The following is a 20735-nucleotide window of genomic DNA, read 5'->3' as shown; positions in this document are numbered from 1 at the left end:
ATAATCATTTGTGTATCCCTAGCTTCTGTTTTGGGGGACACTCAGTGTCAAGTGAGTTAATTGCGGAGAAAAAGTATGCCACTTTGATTTGCGCCCATCTAATTTTCTCCCTTCCTCGTTTTTAATTTAAATCCTGAGGTTCCTGAAAGGTTGCAATGGCTAGACATCTATCTAGTCAGGGAAATCGGTGTACTGAAAAGCACTGCCTTCCTCAAAGTGGCCAAAGGCAGACTGGAAAGACAATGAAATTCTAGCATGTATCTCACCCCATAACGTCTCTCTCTGTTCGACAAAACCAGAGTCTTCGGCCCAGATCGTCTACCGGACGGAGACTTCTGGATTCACAGATCCCAGGTATCAGTCTAAACCATTCCATTTATTCTTTGAACATACTCTCCAGACAATTACATCTCTATTCTGCAAAGCCCTTGGTGCAATTTTGTTTCTAAACATTATCATTAGAAAACTCCCAAGGAGATAGCAGGAAGGCAATCTCTTCCTTCTTCCTGAGATTATCTGGGGGAGCAGGTCATGCCTTCGGTCACCAAAGGGCCAGTTGCTCGATAGCAGAGCAGGGTGCCGCGTTTCTCCCCAGTTTTCGCAGAGCTAAGCAGTCCAGTCTTATCAAGAGCTACCGCAGCCGGGAGCTTTCAGGGCGTGGCCACCCCACCTTCCCAATTCCTGCAGCCCCGCAAACGACTTCCTTTTTGCATAAAAGAGTGAGTCCTAGAAGAAAGCCATCTTGCGCAAGGTCATTTTTCATAAAAACGCCCCAAAACCAAAACCCCCAAACCCAGCGCCCACCCGTTCGTCCCTTAATTTTCGCAGTGTGGACAACAATGGAGGACTACAACTCCCAGAGAGGACCGCGCTCATTCAGCCGAGCAGAGACCAATGGGCGTGGGCAACCTGACCAGCACCGACGAATCAGGACCAGCCTCGCCGAGGCTTTGTCTCAGCGCGGCGCGGGCCCTTCTCCCGCCTCCCGCCGGCGCACGCGCGCCCCGCCCTGCCCGCCTTCCCTCCGCGCCCTGCCCTCTCCTTTCTCCCTCTCAGATCCTTCCTGCCGCCGCGTTCGCATCGTGCTGCTTCAGCCTCCGGGGCACGTCCCATTCTGCCAGCCTGTGAGCAGCAGCAGAGGGGAAAAAAAAACAAACAAAAAAACCGTATTTCTTGCCCCATACCCGCTTTGAGACGAGCGAAAAATTGTAATTTGAACCATGAGAGAAATCGTGCACATCCAGGCGGGCCAGTGTGGCAACCAGATCGGTGCCAAGGTAAGGATTTTAAACCTGTTTTTAACTATATTTCTTTTGCAGAAGAAAAAAAAAAAAAAGTCCGATATAAACGATGAAGAGTGGTTGTGGGCCGTTTGCAGTCTCCAGCCTTAGCCAAGCTTTGCCAAGAAGAAGTTTTATCGGTGCGAGACGCATCTGTAGCTAGCATTTGCTTTTAAAAAATGGGGAATTGTTTTTCTTGGCAGAGTCAGTTTTGGGGAATCGGTCAGAAGCAGCCTTGAGGTCTGCGGGGGCGGGAAGAGCGAGGTTCTCTAAGGTTTGACTTCAAGGGGATCTCCTAACGGTCCGAGGGCCGGGGTAGGAAAGGCAGATGCGGAAGCCCGCCCAGACAAAGCGCGGCCAGGTTCCCCATGTGCATCCCCCCCTTGGCGGGTGTCGTAGGCCGAGCCCGAGGGGGACGGGGCGAGGCTGGGTGGGGGTGCGGCTGCAGAGCCCGGCCCCCGAGCTGGGTGCGCCAGGGTGGGCTGCGCTGCCCGGCACCTCCACAAAGGACCGAGGGTCTCCGCGCGCCCCCGTGGTTCCCGAGCGGCGGACCCGTCATTTTTTGTGGATTGCAAGGCTAATAAGAGCTGAACTCATTTTGCTTTTTTTTTAAAAAAATTTTCCCCTTAAAGAGACCCTTTTGGGGCTTAAACACGTAAGAAGAAAAGGGTGGGGGTCCTTTTCTTTAAGGGGACCCTCGGCACTATATGGTGGGAGAAAGGGAGAGCATCTTCACTGGAAGCAAGAGAGGAGGGAGAAGCTATCCAAAGAATAAAATTCCGAGGTCGAGGTTTTGGGTTCTTTTTTTTTTTTTTTTTTTTTTTTTGCTAGCGCGCGCGCGCTCCAGGGTAGCGGGAGAAAAGGAAGTGCGGTCGCTACGTTGTAGCAGAAGGGCAGGGCCCTGCGGGGCGGGCGGGCGATGTGCGCCGCCGCCGGCCGCCAGGGGGCGCGCGGGCTCGAGCCAGGCCCCGCCCCTCGCGCGCTGATTTCGCGCCCCGGCTCCGCCCACGCGCGACGCCTCCCTTTGTCAGCGGCTTGGCGGGCGCTGGCTTTGGGCTGCTCCCGCCCTTTGCGCGCCGCTGGAAGGGGCGGTGTCCTGCGTCAGGAGGAGAGGGTTGAGCGCTCTAGTAAATCAAGTCGGCCGACTCCGGCCAACCCACCGGTGTCCGCGGTCACCAGGCCCTCCCAGCTGGTGACCCATCATTTCACATCCCAAGCCGGCTTTCCCCGGCGGTGGGAGTGTCTAGTGGTGGAGGTAGGAGCGTAATCGGTAGTGAGGGCTCATCGTTCTTTCCCGACAGTTCTGGGAGGTGATCAGTGATGAACATGGCATCGACCCCACCGGCACCTACCACGGGGACAGCGACCTGCAGCTGGACCGCATCTCCGTGTATTACAATGAAGCCACAGGTGAGGGGGGGGAAGATCGGATGCCATGTCCTGTTTAATTTCTCACTACTTGGGGGGGGAGGAGCAGTAAAGACTGGCTCTGCTGCCCTGTCACCCAGCCCTAATCTATTCTGCCAATTTTCGCTCCTGTACTTTTCTTCCCTATAGGCGGAAAATATGTTCCTCGTGCTATTTTGGTGGATCTAGAACCTGGTACCATGGACTCTGTTCGCTCCGGTCCTTTTGGCCAGATCTTCAGACCAGACAACTTTGTTTTTGGTAAGTTATACAGATATTTATAGATGTCACCATTTCCAATCATTTGGGTACCAAGAGGACAGCGAGTTAGGAAATGATTATTGTACTGGAGGTGTTTTATAGGGCCGTGTTCTGACATTTCTAAAAGAGGGTGGAGGGCGTGACTGCCTGGCATGGTAAACTGTGGGCGGGTGTGTCATAGATGAGGGGAGAGGAAGGTTTTCCCCAGAGTTGAAAGTGGAGATGAGGTGTGTATGGGTCACTCGACTAATCAAGCTTGCCTCCCGACCCCCTTCCAGGTCAGTCTGGGGCAGGCAACAACTGGGCCAAGGGCCACTACACAGAAGGGGCCGAGCTGGTCGACTCGGTCCTGGACGTGGTGCGGAAGGAGGCCGAGAGCTGTGACTGCCTGCAGGGCTTCCAGCTGACCCACTCCCTGGGCGGGGGCACGGGCTCCGGAATGGGCACCTTACTCATCAGTAAGATCCGCGAAGAGTACCCCGACCGCATCATGAACACCTTCAGCGTGGTGCCGTCGCCCAAAGTGTCCGACACGGTGGTGGAGCCCTACAATGCCACCCTGTCTGTCCATCAGCTGGTGGAGAACACCGACGAGACCTACTGCATCGACAACGAGGCGCTGTACGACATCTGCTTCCGCACCCTCAAGCTGACCACGCCCACCTACGGGGACCTCAACCACCTGGTCTCGGCCACCATGAGCGGGGTCACCACCTGCCTGCGCTTCCCGGGCCAGCTCAACGCTGACCTCCGCAAGCTGGCCGTCAACATGGTGCCCTTCCCGCGCCTCCACTTCTTCATGCCCGGCTTTGCCCCTCTGACCAGCCGTGGAAGCCAGCAGTATCGGGCCCTCACGGTACCCGAACTCACCCAGCAGGTGTTCGATGCCAAGAACATGATGGCCGCCTGTGACCCCCGCCACGGCCGCTACCTCACGGTGGCTGCTGTATTCCGTGGGCGGATGTCCATGAAGGAGGTGGACGAGCAGATGCTCAACGTGCAGAACAAGAACAGCAGCTACTTTGTAGAATGGATCCCCAACAACGTCAAGACGGCCGTCTGCGACATTCCGCCCCGCGGCCTGAAGATGGCCGTCACCTTCATCGGCAACAGCACGGCCATCCAGGAGCTGTTCAAGCGCATCTCGGAGCAGTTCACAGCCATGTTCCGGCGCAAGGCCTTCCTGCACTGGTACACGGGCGAGGGCATGGACGAGATGGAGTTCACCGAGGCCGAGAGCAACATGAACGACCTGGTCTCCGAGTACCAGCAGTACCAGGATGCCACCGCGGAGGAGGAGGAGGATTTCGGTGAGGAGGCGGAAGAGGAGGCCTAAGGCCACGCCCCCGATGTCCCGGCTCCTCCGCCCGCCGTGTCGGCCTCTTCCTCAACAGCCCCTGTCCTCTCCCTTAGAATTTCCATCTTCTGCCTTTTTTTTTTTTCTTTTTTTCTTTTAGGGGTGTTCTAGAACAGTGCCCGGCTCATGACAGGCACTCAATAAATACTCGTTTGTTGAATGTCTCCTCTCTTTCTACTCTGGGAAATCTGTATTTCTGCTCTTCTGGGTAATTCTGTATTTCCTTCTGGTACCTGCCCCTCCCCTCTGTCCAGTTCCTATTTCCTTCTCTGTTTCAAAATAATTCTCCCAAGAAGCGGGGTCGCCTCCGGAGTCCATGGAGAACTGCGCTGGAAACGGGCATCCCAAGCCCATGTGGTGACCAGGAGGAAAAGGAAATGGTGCTGACTGTAGTGGGTAGAAGTCCCCACAGGGAAGGGGTGGGATTCCCCATTCTAGAGCAGTTTGGGACGACGGGATTCAGGCTGTTCAAGTCCTTTCCAGCTTTGTTTGTTTTTTTTATCTCTGCCACCCTCAGCTTTGGGGGAGGTGTTAACAGTATTATCTCAACCTTCAGTCTGCAAGCTCTGTCCTGAGCTGTTTCCATCACAGGGGCTCGCCCCACTCTTGTCAAGTGTGCTCCTTCTCTTTCACGTCCTTCATACTGAATCGCTTTCCTTCTTAGATGAAGAGAATCAAGTGGGGAGAATCGTGAACAGCCTTGGTCCCTAAGCCTCCAGAAAAGCCCCTTCCATCTCTTACCTTTTCTTACCCAAAAAAGGAGTATGGGTCCTATAGGTGTAGGAAAAGGGACACACTGCCACCTACACGTGGGAGTCATTCCCTGGAGGAGAGGGGGCAGGACACCCTCTTAACTTCTGGCAGCATCTCATTTCTTTGCTATGGCCTTTCCCCAGCCCTACCCACCACCCTTGGTTCTGTCCTATCCTACAGCTCAAATTTGTGTTGAACTTTTTTTCATATTGAAAATAAAATGACATTGCCCCAAGAGCCAAAAATAAATGGGAATTGAGAAAAAAAAAGAAAAACAATGTGTGTTCATTTAGCTGGCCTGGTTCACTTAACACGTGTTTTGTTCTCCATAAATGGATGAGACTATCCTAAAATTTAACCCTCATCTTAATCCCTGGTACCCAAACTAGCCCCTACTTGCCAGTACCAGTCTTTTTTTAGAGAGGAAGTGTGCCCTGTCCAGGGATTGGATCAGCAACTTTTGTGTATCAAGACACTGCTGCTCTAAACCAACCGAGCTATCTGACCAGGGCACCAATAACACCAGTCCTAAACTAGGATAGGCATAGGCTTTGAAGCAGGATGTGGAAATATGTATGTCAAATGGTATATAAATGGTTTCTAGACCAGCACCACCTTGGAGCCTGTGGACATGGCAGGTTTTCAGGCCTCGTGTACAATGTACTTGAACCAAAACCACATTGGATCCCAGCAGCCTTCGCTGCTGTTCCCAAGTGCAGCACACCCAGGATTCCTGTGGGTTATGAGGATCTAGCTTTCTGGAACCACGTGGCTTTTCTCAGCCAGCTTAGGGTCAAGGTAACTAGTATGGGATGCTATATGGTCCTGCTCTTGGCCCTGGCCAGTTGGCTCAGTGGTAGAGCGTTGGCCTGGCGTGCAGGAGTCCCGGGTTCAATTCCCGACCAGGGCACACAGGAGAAGCGCCCATCTGCTTCTCCACCCCTCCCCCTCTCCTTTCTCTGTCTCTCTTCCCCTCCCGCAGCCAAGGTTCCATTGGAGCAAAGATGGCCCGGGCGCTGAGGATGGCTCTGTGGCCTCTGCCTCAGGCGCTGGAAGCAACAGAACGACACCCCAGATGGGCAGAGCATCGCCCCCTGGTGGGCATGCCGGGTGGATCCCGGTCAGGCGCATGCGGGATTGACTGCCTCCCCATTTCCAGCTTGGGAAAAATGGGGAAAAAAAAAAATCTTCCCATTATATGGTCCTGCTCTAAACACTGCTACACTTGGCCTCATGCATTCGGTTGAACACAAGTCTGAAAGCTACCCCCAGAAACTGCTATCATTTCCCTGGACTATGTTTTCAGTAACTAGGGACTAAAGGCTCCATTTCCCTCCCTATCAGCATGTTTTCTGACTAAACCAACTCGGTGTGTGGGGTGAGGAGTTAATTCTACAACTCTTAGTGCACAAGTAACTCATTCTAAAAAGGTGACTGGAGGCCTCATTTTTAATGAGGTCTGTCTTAATTGCTAGTATCCACACTCAATAGCAAGTTATCTGACAGGTTGAGAACTTCCGGCCACCTCTCAGTCTTGGTCAGAAAATAATTCTGCACAACAGGTTCAGCGTAGTTTACTTAGGAAGTTAAACAAATTGGGGGTGGGGTTATCAGAATGCTGGCACGGAACCCTCACGGGGCTGGCAGTCTCGGTTGGTAGTGTGGGACCCGGAAGGGGAGCGACCCTTCCCTCTCCCAGGCAAGGCACGGGCTATTTGGCAAGGAGAGACGAGGGGCGGAGCCCCACCGTCAGAGGACATGCTCTGGGAGATCAGCAGAAACACATGCAATAGGGCACCATTCGGGCAACTTGAACCACGAGGCTGGACACCTGCGAAGGTGAAGGGTGTCAGGCCGTTCGCAGGGGCTTGTGGTTCACCTGGCAAAAAAAACAAAACAAAACAGTAGTTGACACAGGAACCAGACGTCACGTTCCAGACTCCCCTGGACCAGCGGGCCTCAGAGGACAGGCACACCCAGGGGGTCTTCTTTTGTTTCTTTCAATGACAGTTCACATTCAACCTCTTTTATTAGATGTACGGTACAGGGAGGCGTCTGCTAGTTCTTCTGGCGCCCCACCTCACCCTCTTGCAAGCAGTCAGAGGATCCGTGTGGAACAACGCATTACTGAAAGGGTGTGGGAGGGGCCACGGCTTGTCCTGCACAGGGCTCTGCAGCTCCCAAGCCTCCCTGCAAGCCTCAGGAAGGCTCCCAGGAACCCAGCTGGAAGGTCACTGAAATGGCCCAATGCCTTTATTTACATATGCATGTAGACTTTGTTGAACACACTCTTGTACTTAAACTGTGTGCCAAGCAGTGCTCTCCACACACTCTGCAAATGTGTTTACTCATTTAATTCTCTTTAGCAATTCCACAGGGTAGCTGCTATTATTAAACCTGCGAGGAGACAGGTACAGAGAAGTCAAGGACTTCTCTGAGGTCACAGCACGCGTGGGAGCCAGGACTCAGACAGCCTCTGACCTCCACCGTGACCTTCGAGTGAATCAACAGGCACCAGGAAAAGCAGTGCCCTGACTTAATTGTGGACGGGTTGCTACCAGCTCACGGTACTAGACAGCTGGCCTGGGTCGGAAGCTCGGCTTCCCCGGGGTGTATGACACGGGCTCAGTTACTTAACATGTTGGGAGTCCAGTTTCTTGACTGTGTAAAATACTACATACCCTAAGGGTAGTTTCATTAAAACATTTAAAAAATAAATAAAAACCATTTATGTCAAAGCTGAGCACTGTGTCTGGCAGAAAGAAGCAACAAATGCCAAGGCCACACGGCGTGCTGGGGAACCCAGGAACCCAGTGGCTCTGCCTCAGGCCCCACCCCCGAGCCCTCACCTGGGAGATGCTGACGCCGGTGAGTCTCTCCACGCTCTCCGGCAGGCGGCTCAGGATGTCCAGTACTTCCCCAGTTACTTTGGCCGCCCCCACGGCCCCACTTCCACTGGACACCAGCGTGATCTTTTTGGCGGAGGTCAAGGGACCACTGATCTCCTCTGCCACCTGGTAGGTGAGATGCCCACTCAGCGCCTGGGGTCTGACCACACCCCTCCTCAAAGGCCTTAGCCTGGGTTTTTGTTTTTGTTTTTGTTTTTGTATTTTCCCGAAGCTGGAAACAGGGAGGCAGTCAGACTCCCACATGCGCCCGACTGGGATCCACCCAGCATGTCCACCCCACCAGGGGGCGATGCTCTGCCCATCTTGGGGCGTCGCTCTGCCGCAATCAGAGCCATTCTAGCGCCTGAGGCAGAGGCCACAGAGCCATCCTCAGTGCCCGGGCAAACTTTGCTCCAGTGGAGCCTTGGCTGCGGGAGGGGAAGAGAGAGACAGAGAGGAAGGAGAGGGGGAGGGGTGGAGAAGCAGATGGGTGCTTCTCCTGTGTGCCCTGGCAGGGAATCGAACCCGGGACTCCTGCACGCCAGGCCGACGCTCTACCACTGAGCCAACCGGCCAGGGCCAAGCCTGGGTTTTTAAAGATTCTGTCCTGCCGATCACCGATCCTCCCTCCGGTCACTGGCCTGGAACTCCCACCCCTGATGTAGGGTCCCCCAGCGGACTCCCCGCAGTGCCCAGCACCCCGCCCTGACCTGGGGAAGCTTCTCCAGGAGCATGTCCAGCTGCGCGGCCTCCTGGTACAGCTGGAACGCCTCCGCCTTCTTGGCCATCTGCTCGGCCTCGGCCCGCGCCCGCGCTGCCACCGCGAAGGCCTCGGCCTCCCCGCGCATCTGAGGAGGGGGGCACAGGGCACCGTGACCCCGCTGGCCGCAGGCAAGCGCAGGAGGCCCCAGCTGAGCAGCCACGCTCGCTCCCGAGCAGCCAGGGAGCGCCCCCTCCTCACTCACCTTCACAGACTCCGCTTCGGCCTCCGCCTGCATGATCAGCTGGGACCTGGGCAAACAAGGGGAGCGGAGGGAGGAGCTGGGGATCAGTGTGTGGGGGGGGTGCTCCCGGGGAGAGGCCCAGCGCCAGCGTGGGGGTGGGGACTCCCGGGGGGAGGCCCAGCGCCAGCGTGGGGGAGGGGGCTCCCGGGGAGAGGCCCAGCGCCAGGGTGGGGGCTCCCGGGGAGAGGCCCAGCGCCAGCGTGGGGGCTCCCGCCACCCGAGTCCCACCGGAGGCGCCCAGGCAGGGAAGGCGACGGAGCCGGGAGGCCCGCGGGAGGGGCGCGTACTTCTCTGCCTCCGCCAGGCGCTCCAGCTTGTAGCGCTCGGCCTCCGCCGGCTTGCGCACGCGGGACTCCAGCTCCTTCTCGCGCCGGGCGATCTCCTGCTCCTGCACCGCCACCTGCTGGGCCCGCTCCACCACCTGCACCTGCACGCGCTGCTCCTCGATCTGCTGCTTCGTTTTGGCCACCTGGGCGAGAGGGATGGATGCTCGGCGTCAGGGCTGAAGAGCTCTGTGAAGCCGGCGCAGGGCTCCAGGGTGGGCTGTAAAAAAAATAGGGCAGGTCCGTGGAGCGGTCCCAGGTCAGGTCCGCCAGCTGGGCGAGACCGTTTCCCCTCCAGAGCCGCTCTCTCAGGGCCAGTTATCAGTGAGCAGGACTTTTTCCTAGGCGGCCTCCGCGTCAGAGCCGAATGGGGCTGGAACCCAGTCCTTCTGCCTCGGAACGGCTCCCCTTATGCCTGTTTTCCCACCATGTCTCCCTCTGGCGTGTGAGCACCTGGAGGGCACCGAGTGCAGGGTGCCACCCACCTCCAGTCTCCCAGTCTCCTTCCCTTCCATCCCCTCTGCTCCCCAACTCTGCTGCTGGAATCGTGGTGCTAGCCAGCTCTCAAAATCATCTCCAGGCCCTGGCCGGCTGGCTCGGCAGTAGAGCGTCGGCCTGGCTCGTGGAAATCCTGGGTTTGATTCCCGGCCAGGACACACAGGAGAAGCACCCATCCACCCTTCCCCCTCTCCTTCCTCTCTCTCTCTCTCTTCCCCTCCTGCACCAGGGTTCCATTGGAGCAAAGTTGGCCCGGGCGCTGAGGATGGCTCCATGGCCTCTGCCTCAGGTGCTAGAATGGCTCCAGTTGCAGTGGAGCAACACCTCGGATAGGCAGAGCATCACCCCCTGATGGCCATGCTGGGGTGGGTCCCGGTCGGGCACATGGGGGAGTCTGACTGCCTCCTCACTTCTAACTTCGGAAAAACACAAAAAACCCCAAAACCAAACCAAAACAAACAAAAAAACCCCAGCCCCAACTACTGCAATGGCCTCCTACTTTCTTCTTAGGGGGCTGGCAGTGTGTGTGTGTGTGTGTGTGCATGTCTTTTTCACTTGCTACTTTTGTATATGGCACAGACTCAAAAGAAAAAAATAAACAGCAAGAAGCCAAGCTTCCGCGTATTTCCTCAAACGATCTGGTCCCCTTCCCCAGGAACGACCACTGTGACCGGCTTCTTCTGTATCCTTCCAGGAGTGCTCGACACGCACGGACCAGGATGTGGGTACAGAATGCCCCTTATTTAGGCAGACTGCGTTTTCTTTCTTTTTTTTTTTTTTTGTATTTTTCTGAAGCTGGAAACGGAGAGGCAGTCAGACAGACTCCTGCATGCGCCCGACCGGGATCCACCGGCACGCCGACCAGGGGGCGATGCTCTGCCCATCCGGGGTGTCGCTCTGTCGCAACCAGAGCCACTCTAGCGCCTGGGGCAGAGGCCAAGGAGCCATCCTCAGCGCCCGGGCCATCTTTTGCTCCAATGGAGCCTCGGCTGCGGGAGGGGAAGAGAGAGACAGAGAGGAAGGAGGGGGTGGGGGTGGAGAAGCAAATGGGTGCCTCTCCTATGTGCCCTGGCCGGGAATCGAACCCGGGACTTCCGCACGCCAGGCCGACGCTCTACCACTGAGCCAACCGGCCAGGGCCTAGACTGCGTCTTCTTTTTTTTTTTTTTTTTTTTTTTAAAGGTTTTATTTCCTTAATTGAACCGATATATATATTTTTTTATTATTCATTTTAGAGAGGAGAGAGAGAGAGTCAGAGAGAGAGAGGAGAGAGAGATAGGGGGTAGGTGCTGGAAGCATCAACTCCCATATGTGCCTTGACCAGGTAAGCCCAGGGTTTCGAACCGGCGACCTCAGCATTTCCAGGTCGACGCTTTATCCACTGCGCCACCACAGGTCAGGCTAGACTGCGTCTTCTTATTCCCTGTAACGTGCAGGGAGCAGAAGGCTCTCGCCAGGATGTTGGTGTACAGGGGAGGTGCACACTTCCTTCCTGTCTCGTTGCTCCAGCTCAGCCGGGCACCATCATCCCTGGGGGTGTCACCAACACGAGAGGGGGTGCTCCTGCCCTGACTGGGCCCATCTGTTCACTCTCTAGATATGGCACCCTGGCCAATCTCTGACCTGGAAACGTCAGGCCTGTTCCAAAGGGGACCGGATGCTCCCCACTGCAGTGTCCAGTGGGGACAGCTCTCCCCTACCTTGGGGCACCCCTGCCCCTGCCCCTGGGCCACCTTTTGGTGAAACTCAACCTCCAGCAGCCTCCTTGGACAGAGTACGTGGGCAGGAAGTTTTCTAAGCTCTCCCTTTCTCCACATATTTCTTCTACCCTTCTATTGTGAGTTAGTTGGGCGGGGCACATGTTACTATGTGGAAATTCATTTTCATCAGAGTTTTGAAGGCACTGATTGCTCCATGGCCTTCTAGCTTCCGAAGAAATGCAAAGTCATTTTCATGCCCAACCATTTGAGATGTTTTGTTTTTCCTTCTCTCTGGAGGCCTCTACATCTGTTTTTTGGGTTTTTTTTGTTCTCAGTGTTCTGAAATTTCAGTGCTAGGTTTCAAAGAGATGTTTCCCATTCCTGGTGTTCCATTGGGTGGGTTGTTAAAATCTGGAAACTCACACCCTTCCCAATGGATAAACACATTGTAAATTCTTCATTTGTCCATTTCCTTTGGTCTGCTGGAGATACTGGCTTGGTCTTCAATTATTTTATCTATGTCCATTCCTCCCATCTGTTCTGTTCTATTTTCTGGGAAATTCATGAGAATTTCTCTTCTAAAGTAATAAAAACTTCTGCCGTATCTTACTAATTTCTAAGAGCTCTTTTTTGTTTGTTTTCCAATCTCTATCCTGACTTCCTGGTTATGGATTCTTATCTTACCAAGCATGTTAATTTAGAAAACAACAACAACAACATCTTCAGCCCTGGCCAGTTTGCCAAGTTCATAGAGCATCGGCCCCGTGTGTGGAAGTCCTGGGTTCAATTCCCAGTCAGGGCACACAGAAGTGACCATCTGCTTCTCCACCTCTTTCTCTCTCCTCGTCCCTCCCACAGGCATGGCTCAAATGGTTTGAGCAAGTTGGCCCCGGGCGCTAAGGATGGCTCCATGACCTTGCCTCAGGTGTTAAAAACAGCTTGGTTGTCGAGCAACGGAGTAGTGGCCCTAGATGCACAGAGCATCATCCCTAGATGGGATTTCCAGTGGGATCCCAGGCAGGGGCATGCAGGAGTCTGTTTCTCTGCCTCTCACTTAAAAAAAAAATAAAAAGCTTTCTTCTCCCTGCACAGTCTGTATCCTCCACACGGCTTTGCTGCGGGTGGTTTAGAGTTGTCCTCCCTGCTGCGGGGCTCCCTGACAGATCAGGTCACCCTTGGTTGTCTGCTCCCAGAGAGGAGTGTCCACCACACTGATCGGAAGCTCTGGGTTGGGGGTGAGCTTGCGGACTGGGAGCTTCCCTCCAGGGTGATCTGGACAGGCCACTGGCTGAGAGACCTCTGATTCAGGATCTCTGTCTTTCTTTTTGGCTCGGTCATGTTCCCCAGCACAGTTTTCTGATCCATTCTTCGGAAGGTGGGAGCCAAGCAGGGCAAGGGGTGAGGGGAAGCCGTCGGCATTTAGCATTCAGGAGGTGCGGTCAGTTCAGGTCCCCGTTGCTGGTGCCATACGAGGCCCCTACCTACCCCTGGCCGGCCGCAGGTCACATCCTCTGGTTTACTCTTACCAGATAATATACCCTCCAGATGTCTCCTGGGGCAGAGAGGGGACCAGAGAAGGGACCCGGAGCCAGGGGGGCCAGCCAGGGGCTCTAACTGAGAAGGCGGTCTTCACCTCTTTTTCCCTATCTCAACAGTCTTCACCACAGCTCGGGCCCGTGGCTGTGCGCTCCTGGGCCTCAGGCCACGGCCCTTTCCTCCCAGGCACCTTTCTTCTCAGCTGTCTCAGCCACGCTTAGCCAGTTAGCGTGGCTTTCCAGCTCCCGAAGTGACGCTGTGGTTTCTACTCCTTCTCTCTTTCTCTTTAAATCCTTCTATGTGCTTTTAATGACGAGTTACCCGCATTTGTTCAAGGCATCGTCTTTGAAAAAGCTCCCACCTCATCCCTCTGCTGCCTCTCTTCTGACAATCGGTTCTCCCCACAGCAGCCAGACCGATCCTCGTGAGAACACAGACTGGACCACAGCACCGCCCTGCTTCAAGTTCTCTAACAGCTTTCCTCTGTGCTCTGAATTCTCCTCTGGATCTCCATCATGTCCACCTGAGCCCAACGTGACCTGGCCTTGCCTGCCTCTCCTTACAGCACACCAGCCCCACAGGACCAGAAACCTTTCTGTTTCTGCGACATGCCAAGCTCTTTCCAACCTCAGGGCCTTTGCACGTGCTGGTCCCTGCCTAGCCACTAGTCACTGTGGCTATTTAAATATACATTAATTAATATTAAGTAAAATTTAAAATTCAATTCCCCAGTCACAATTTCACTGGCCACATTTCAAGTGCTCACCATCAGGGTAAACTACAGAACCGTACCCATCGTCACAGAAGTTTCCGCTTGAGCATCACTGGTTTAGAGCACCCTTGGCCCACAACTCTGCGCTCTGTGTTATGCTGTAAGCTCTGTGAGAGCAGGAATCCTTTCTGACTCATTCACACTCATATCCTCACCTCCGAAACAATGCCTGGCCCAGAGGAAGCACTTCATAGAAAACTGTGGACTGAATCATTATTTCCTGATTACCCAGCACAAAGCCTGGCACAACATGAGGAAATGATACAAGTTAAAACAGAGCCCCAACCAGCCCCATCTGTTGATTTGCAGACAAAGAAAGCCATGTTTCCAGAGTCAAGGACGTTATCCATGTCCCACCCACGCAAGTGGTTTCCACTATGTTACTGCTTCTCAAACTCCAGCGTATACATGAGTCACCCAGGGATTTTGTTAAAACGCAGTTCTGATTCGGTCTGGGCTGGAGCCTGATAGTTTGTACTTTTAACAAACACTCCAGGGCTGCTGCTGCTGCTGCTGCTGCTGCCGGGAATTTACCCCCACAACTCAAGATGTTTTGCACCCCATTATGCTTTTTAGCCTGTTCCAACTCTTGGCAAGAATGAATTTCATGACATTGCCACACGTTGGGTAAAGGTCTCAAATACGCTTGATTCTTGTTCTTCACAGTAGCTCTGCTCTAGAACATAGCCACAAGTGGTGAATTAGTAAATACTGATTTTGTTTCTAGGGGCAATACGGGGTTAGGTTCCTATGAGCCTCTGTTCACAACACTTTTGTCCACAGGTCAATATGTAACCTTGTTTTATGTACCTTTCTGTTTAAAGTCACCTTAGGTAATAATCATTGTTGGTTCATTATCAACAAACTCACAGCCCACAGCACTAGAACACCTGCCTGAAGGAAACCTATCTAACACAGGTGTCTCCTCCACGCAGCCGCGTCCGGCATGTCACAGCCTCCTTGCACTTAGGAAGACTAGACAGCACTTCAGAACTATGCTTGGGGGTCATTTTAAACCAACAAAGACCACAAGAATCTGAATAATGTGGCAGGAAATACACTATGAGGGCCCAGGCTGGATGGCTCAGCGGTAGAGCATCAGCCTGGTTTATGGATGTCCCAGGTTTATTCCCAATCAGGGCACACAGGAGGAGTGCCCACCTGCTTCTCCACCCAACCCCCTCTCCCGTCCCTCTTTCTCTCTATCTCTCTCTTCCCCTCCTGCAGCCACGGCTGGACTGGAGCAGGTTGGCCCCTGGCACTGAGGATAGTTCCATGGCCTCCGCCCCAGGTGCTAAGAAGAGCTCGGTTGCTGAGCAACAAAGCAAGACCCCAGACGGGCAGAGCACCGCCCCTTAGCGGGCTGGCCGGGTAGATTCCAGCCCGGGTGTATGTGGGAGTCGGTTGTTTCTCTGCCTCCCCTTCTCTCACTGAATCCATATATACTCCCTGAATATATAAATATTTTGAAGACAATACTATTTATAGCGTGAGAGTTGAAAGAAGGCAACACATCTTGTTCAACCCGAACTGGGAGCTACGCACCGAGCAGCTCCAGTGTCTCCGTGCCTGTCTGCAAACGACCACAGACGTGCTGTGCGTACTGATTTTGTTTGGGGTTATCACTACAGTTTAGCAAGCAGATATTCTCAATCTGGAACCCACCAACGACGAGGACTGGCTGTGCACCCCTGTAACAGCCAGCTGTGCCCGCATCGCCCTTTGCACGAGTCAGAGCCAGCTCTGTGCTCTCCTTCCTCGCACCGTCTTTGATCCCCAGGGCTGCCCTGTGCGAACGAGAAGTTGCCCTCCCTCCGGGTGGGTGCAGACTGACTGGCCCAGGTCAGAACGCGCAGCTTGGCGAGCGAGACCCGGGCTGGACCTCTCTCTGCTCTGGTCCACTCCCCACCCGGGTGCCCTGGCAGGGGCCCAATCCGCTCCAAACACGTGACCTGCCCTACTGCTCATATACCGTGACCTTCTCTTTGCTGTACAGCTGAAATGTTTTAAGTCTTTTAAGTCTTCCTCACACGGCGGAGGAGCTGGGTCGGAAACGGAGAGCAGGACAAGGCGTTGGAATACGAGGGTGGCAGCCTGCGAGAGGGGCGGGGGCGGGGGCGGGGACGGGGGCGAGGGCGGGGTCCACCCCAGCGCCGGGGCTCTGACCTGCAGCTGATAGGCCAGGTCGGCCTGCGCACGGCGCGTGTTGACCTCGATGTCGTAGGCGGCCTTCTTCAGCTCGTAGTCCCTCTGCGCCTTGGCCATTTCGATCTCACTCAGGTACTGAGCAGACACTTTCTCCTGCTTGGCTTTGGCCTCCTGTCCACACAGAGAGCAGGTAGGGAGTCACAGCAGGGAGGGGAAGGGCCCCAGGGGGAGAGCCCCCTCCCCAGCAGGCTCCCCTGCCTTGGCCTCAGCCCTGGCCTCATCTATTTCCTCTGCCAACCCAGTCCTGCCAGCCTCCACAGTCAGTTGCTCCCCTCCCACCAAGCACCCAATAAGCCCCCGGTGACCAAGTGACCGCCGCCCCTCTCGTACCCGGATCCCAGCGTCTCTCTTGGCCTCTGCTTCTCCAATCCGAGCATCTTTTTGGACTTGAGCAGTTCGAGCCTTCCCCAGGGAGTGCAAATAGTCCTGTGAAAGAGACGCAGATACTAGAGTCCTTAAGACGGTCTAGGGCCCTGGTTGGTTCGTTGGCTCAGTGGTAGAGTGTCGGCCTGGTGTGTGAATGTCCTAGGTTCGATTCCCAGTCTGAGCACACAGGAGAATTGACCATCTGCTTCTCCATACCTCCCCCTTCTCTATCTCTCTCTTCTCCTCCCACAGCCATGGCTCTGTGGGAGCAAGCTGGCCCCGGGTGCTGAGGATGGCTCCATGGCCTCCCCTCAGGTGTTAAAAATAGCTCTGTTGCTAAGCAACGAAGCAAGAGCCCCAGATGGGTAGAGCATCAGGCCATAGGGGTCTTGCTGGGTAGATCCTGGTTGGGGCGCATGTGGGAATCTGTCTCTCTGCCTCCCTGCTTCTCACTTAAGAACAAAACAAAACAACAGTTTAAGAGAAGAAAGGGAAACAGAGGACCAGCTGTCTAGGTTTACCTGGTCATCGTGAATGTCCTTCAGGGTGTAGCTGACCACACTGATGCCCATGTTCACCAGGTCAGAGGACGCCACTTTGAAAACTTGCTCGGAGAATTTCTGCCGGTCCTTATAGATTTCCTGGGGTAACGGATGGTAGGAAAGAGGAAGTGAGGCTCTCGGAAGCTCCGGCCACTGTCTCCCGCAGGCTAGCTCAGTCCTTAGCCCCCCGCCCCCCCCCCCCCCCCCCCCCCGTCGGGCATCCCCTCCGGGTGTCTCCCCGCCAGCAGGCTAGCTCAGTCCTTAGCCCCGCACCCCTCACTCTCCCGCAGGCTAGCTCAGTCCTCAGCCCCCCACCCCCCACTCGGGCATCCCTTCCGGGGGTCTCCCCGCCGCAGGCTAGCTCAGTCCTTAGCTCCGCCCCCCACTCGGGCATCCCTTCCGGGTGTCTCCCCACCCCCCACTCGGGCATCCACTCCGGGGGTCTCCCCGCCGGCAGACCCACCTCCACAGTCATGTGGGCCATGATGGCCCTCTGGTGGCCCTCCAGCGTCTCCAGAGCAATCTGGGCGATCTCAGCCTCCGTCTTCCCCAGGAACATCTGGCAGGCGGCCGCCAGCATCTCCTTGTTCTGCCCCTGGATTTTCACCTGGAGCCAGAGGGAGGGTGGGAAGGGTGGGAAGGGTGAGGCGGAGGAAGTCTCAGGAAGCCAGGGAGGAAAGCAGGAGAGAAGAAGAAAGGAGGAGTCCAGTACCCTGGAGAAGGGGAGACTACAAGACCCCACAGGCAGAGGCTGGGAAAGCCGGGGTCACGAGATCCTTCAAGTCTAGGGACAGAGAAGGTGATGGGGGGCGTGGGCTCCGGGGTAAAGGCTCTGAAAGCCTCACCTGGGCAATGCCAGTGACTGAGATGGGGACCCCGTGGCGAGTGTAAACCTTTTCACTCTTGACATTGAGGGTCAATGTGTTGAGAGAGATCCTAGAGGGAAGAAGAAGGGTGGACAGTGAGGAAGGCGGAGAAGACAGAAAACGAGGGTCCCCTTCCCTGGCTCTCTCCCCACCCACCTCTGGATCTGCTGGATGCAGGGCAGGACAAAGACTCGTCCCCCAGCCACCATGACTGGGGGGCTCCGGCAGAAACCTGAAAAGAAGAAAGGTTCAAGGCCAGTGAGCTGCGGTGGCCACAGCAGCGATGGAATATGGAAGACTCTAGAACTGGGGGGGGAGGAGGAGGAGGGAGGAAGGTAGGGAGGGAGGGAGGAAGGGCAATCCCCACGAGGAAATCTGGGAGCTGGAGGAGGGGGGGCCCCAGGGACTGGGGGGCGCACAAGCTGGCGGCTCAGGCTGGGGGGAGAAGCCATAGGGCTGCAGGGCTGGGAGGGAGCGGGGAAGGGCCCAGGCCAGGCGCGCAGGGGTTCGGGGGTCACTGGCTGAGAAGAGGACAGTACTTACCAGAGACCACCATGGCCTCATTGGGGCCACAGGTGAAAAACATGGCTCAAGCGGCAGCTGCCGGAGAGGAAGGAAGCGTCCGCGGAGAGGCCGGGCGCTGTGGAGGCCACACAGGAGTGGCTGTTTCCCGTTCCCGTCAGTCCCGCCAGGGTGCAGCCACCACCGCCCAGTCCCTTCCGTACCCGCTTTTCCCTGCGAAATGCAGCAGGCCCCCCGCGACGCCTGTCGGCTGCGTACGGCTACTGCCTGGGGCCCCGCCTGCAGGGAGGACGGCTTCTCCCCGACCCGCTAAAGCTCTGCGCGCCCGGAGGCCCCCCGACCCCGCGCCCCCCGCGCTCCTGCTCCACGGCCCCTCCCCCACGGCCTTCCCAGGCGCGGGCGCGGCCGGGTACCTGCGAGCCGAGCCGCGGCCACCCGCGCACCGCCTTCCCGGACGCCCTACCCACGGCCTCGCGCGCCCCGGGCCCGACCACGCCCTGGGGCTGCGGCAAGGCCACCCCGCCCCCCGCGGCCGTCCAACCCCCGGCCCCACGCTCGGCCCGCCCCTCTTTCCCGGCAGGCCCCGCTCGGAGCCCAGCGCTCCCGCCCTGCACCGCCACCCCCACCTCCCGGACCGCCCCGGGCTCCTGATCCTGTGATCCTGTGGGCCCGGCGCCCGTGGCAGGGGGGATATTGCCTCATCTGGGCTATGCCCCGCGGCCACTACGGGGAAATCCGCAGACTGGACAAGGAAAGTATGCGTCCGGCCACCGGATGCTGGTTCCGTGGTCTGGGACGAAGGACTAGGGCCGTGGCCGCCGGGCCCTGGCGCCCGAAGCAGGGAATCGACGCTGGTAAAGATACACTCAGACGACTGCCGACTGTTAATCGAGTTTATTTGTGTTCACAGAACATACTGGGCGACCCCACAGCCATCCCCTGACAGCCCCCACCCCTCACCCCGTAGCCACCCTTTGGGGACAACTTCAAGGAGATCGAAGGCCAAGGACCTTATTCACAGAGTAGACCCAGGGGGTTGAGATGCTGGAGGACGGAGGAGAGTGTCATCCCCTAAATCCATGGCCCCCCACCCTTCTTGACCCCCAGCCGGCGGGCGCCGACCAGGTCCTCTCTGTTCTCTCCCATCTCCCCTGGTTCTAGACGCCTCCACCATCCCCACCGAGCTCAATAAATAATACCAAGAGACCTGCATGTGCAGCAGCGGGCACGTCCCGCACCCCTGCATAAGTTAAATAAATATTACATACACCCCTCTATCACCTAGGGGACATACATAAATACATATAAATATTCATTAGGAGCAATGAGACATAAATTAACGCCGCCCTCCTTCCCCGCCGGGCTCAGCCCTGCGTGTCCGCGCGTGTCCGGTCGGGGCGCGGGCTGGCAGCTCCCCTGTAGTGTTGAGTGCGGGTTGCCCCGGGTGTCCCAGTTTGGGATACGCTCGCTCTCGCGCACCAGATACACCTGGTGTTTGTTTTTTCAGCTTCTTGGTTGGGGGGAAGCGGGGGTGGGGGGGCAGGGGGGGGCATTGAGAGTCCCGGTTAGAAGGCGGCAGGGTGTTGCTGGAGAAAAGTGCTGAGGTCCAGAGCGTAGTCGGAGGACTCCACGGTCAGATTAAATGGCTCCACCAGGGCTGGGGGCGCAGGGGTGGGCGCAGAGGACACGGCGCTGGGGTCTTCCTCCGCGGCCAGGGGCGCCGGCAAGCCTTCTTCAGCCATGAGGATCTGGCACAAGACGACCGTGAGCAGCAGGAAGAGCAGTTTCTTGGCAGGGTTTGGATCCTCAACAGGCAGCTGCCGCCGGACCTGAGCGGAGACAACCAAGGGAACAGATCAGCCCCGGGTCCTGGCGTCCGGTTATTCCTCCCGGACCCCACCACCCCCCGGCCGCGCACTTCGGCCACACTCACCACTCGCGGGTAGAGCACCCTACGACTGCGCTTTCGGTGCCCGCGGGAGGCGCTGGGGCGCGCGGCGGGGGACACCGCCGGTTCTGGGAGAGGGTCGAACGTGAAGATCTCAGGACCGGAGCCCCGCCGGGGTCCAGGGCTGGTGGAGGGTACTGGGGTCGGGGCCCGCAGGACGGTCATGGTGGGGAGGTTGCTGCGAGAGTGACACATGGTAGCTGAGCCGAGCGGAACAATGAGTGCGCCCCGCGGTCTTCCGGAGCCAGTTTATGTACAGCCCAGAACTGGGCGGGCGCGTCTCCGCTCCGCCCCGCTGGAGCCGCCTTGGAAATTCCGAAGATTAAGCAAAGGGTGGGGGCGGGAGTCCGGGCCTGTGCAGCTGGAGATGCCCGAGTACGTGTCGTGTGTGAGTTGAGTGGGGGTGGGTGAGATCCCGGGCTGCAGGCACATGTCGGGACATGTGGCCGCTGGCGAAGGGCCCACACACAGCTTTCGGAGAGGGTTCCACCACGGGCCCCATCT

At 56.7% G+C, this 20735-nt stretch overlaps 3 protein-coding genes across 4 annotated transcripts; 1 reads left to right on the top strand and 2 right to left on the bottom strand.

Moving 5' to 3' along the window:
- The first annotated feature begins 1033 nt into the window (after window positions 1-1033).
- TUBB (tubulin beta class I) lies at window positions 1034-5081 on the top strand. The gene is made up of 4 exons (XM_066359916.1): window positions 1034-1277; window positions 2582-2690; window positions 2838-2948; window positions 3227-5081. Exons 1-4 carry the CDS (start codon window positions 1221-1223, stop codon window positions 4282-4284), a joined length of 1335 nt encoding a protein of 444 aa, XP_066216013.1. The 5' UTR covers window positions 1034-1220; the 3' UTR covers window positions 4285-5081.
- Window positions 5082-6616: 1535 nt separating this feature from the next.
- FLOT1 (flotillin 1) lies at window positions 6617-18833 on the bottom strand. Of its 2 annotated transcripts, none has more exons than XM_066359913.1 (13): window positions 18697-18833; window positions 18305-18496; window positions 17918-17993; window positions 17741-17831; window positions 17359-17502; window positions 16875-16994; window positions 16318-16413; window positions 15946-16098; window positions 9238-9419; window positions 8912-8957; window positions 8657-8794; window positions 7908-8072; window positions 6617-6937 (listed from the first exon to the last, which is right to left on the bottom strand). In XM_066359913.1, exons 2-13 carry the CDS (start codon window positions 18345-18347, stop codon window positions 6908-6910), a joined length of 1284 nt encoding a protein of 427 aa, XP_066216010.1. In that variant the 5' UTR covers window positions 18348-18496; window positions 18697-18833; the 3' UTR covers window positions 6617-6907. The 2 variants fall into 2 exon arrangements, with proteins under 2 accessions (XP_066216010.1, XP_066216012.1); XM_066359915.1 differs by having other exon boundaries at window positions 18305-18401; window positions 18697-18822.
- A 335-nt stretch (window positions 18834-19168) lies between these two features.
- On the bottom strand, window positions 19169-20472 carry IER3 (immediate early response 3). The gene is made up of 2 exons (XM_066361481.1): window positions 20217-20472; window positions 19169-20112 (listed from the first exon to the last, which is right to left on the bottom strand). Exons 1-2 carry the CDS (start codon window positions 20424-20426, stop codon window positions 19849-19851), a joined length of 474 nt encoding a protein of 157 aa, XP_066217578.1. The 5' UTR covers window positions 20427-20472; the 3' UTR covers window positions 19169-19848.
- Between the last annotated feature and the right edge of the window lie 263 nt (window positions 20473-20735).

Source organism: Saccopteryx leptura, chromosome 1 (genome assembly GCF_036850995.1).
Source record: "Saccopteryx leptura isolate mSacLep1 chromosome 1, mSacLep1_pri_phased_curated, whole genome shotgun sequence".
Taxonomy (NCBI): domain Eukaryota; kingdom Metazoa; phylum Chordata; class Mammalia; order Chiroptera; family Emballonuridae; genus Saccopteryx; species Saccopteryx leptura.
The sequence above is the reverse complement of the archived record's forward strand: the minus strand, read 5'-3'. Positions and strand labels throughout refer to the sequence as shown.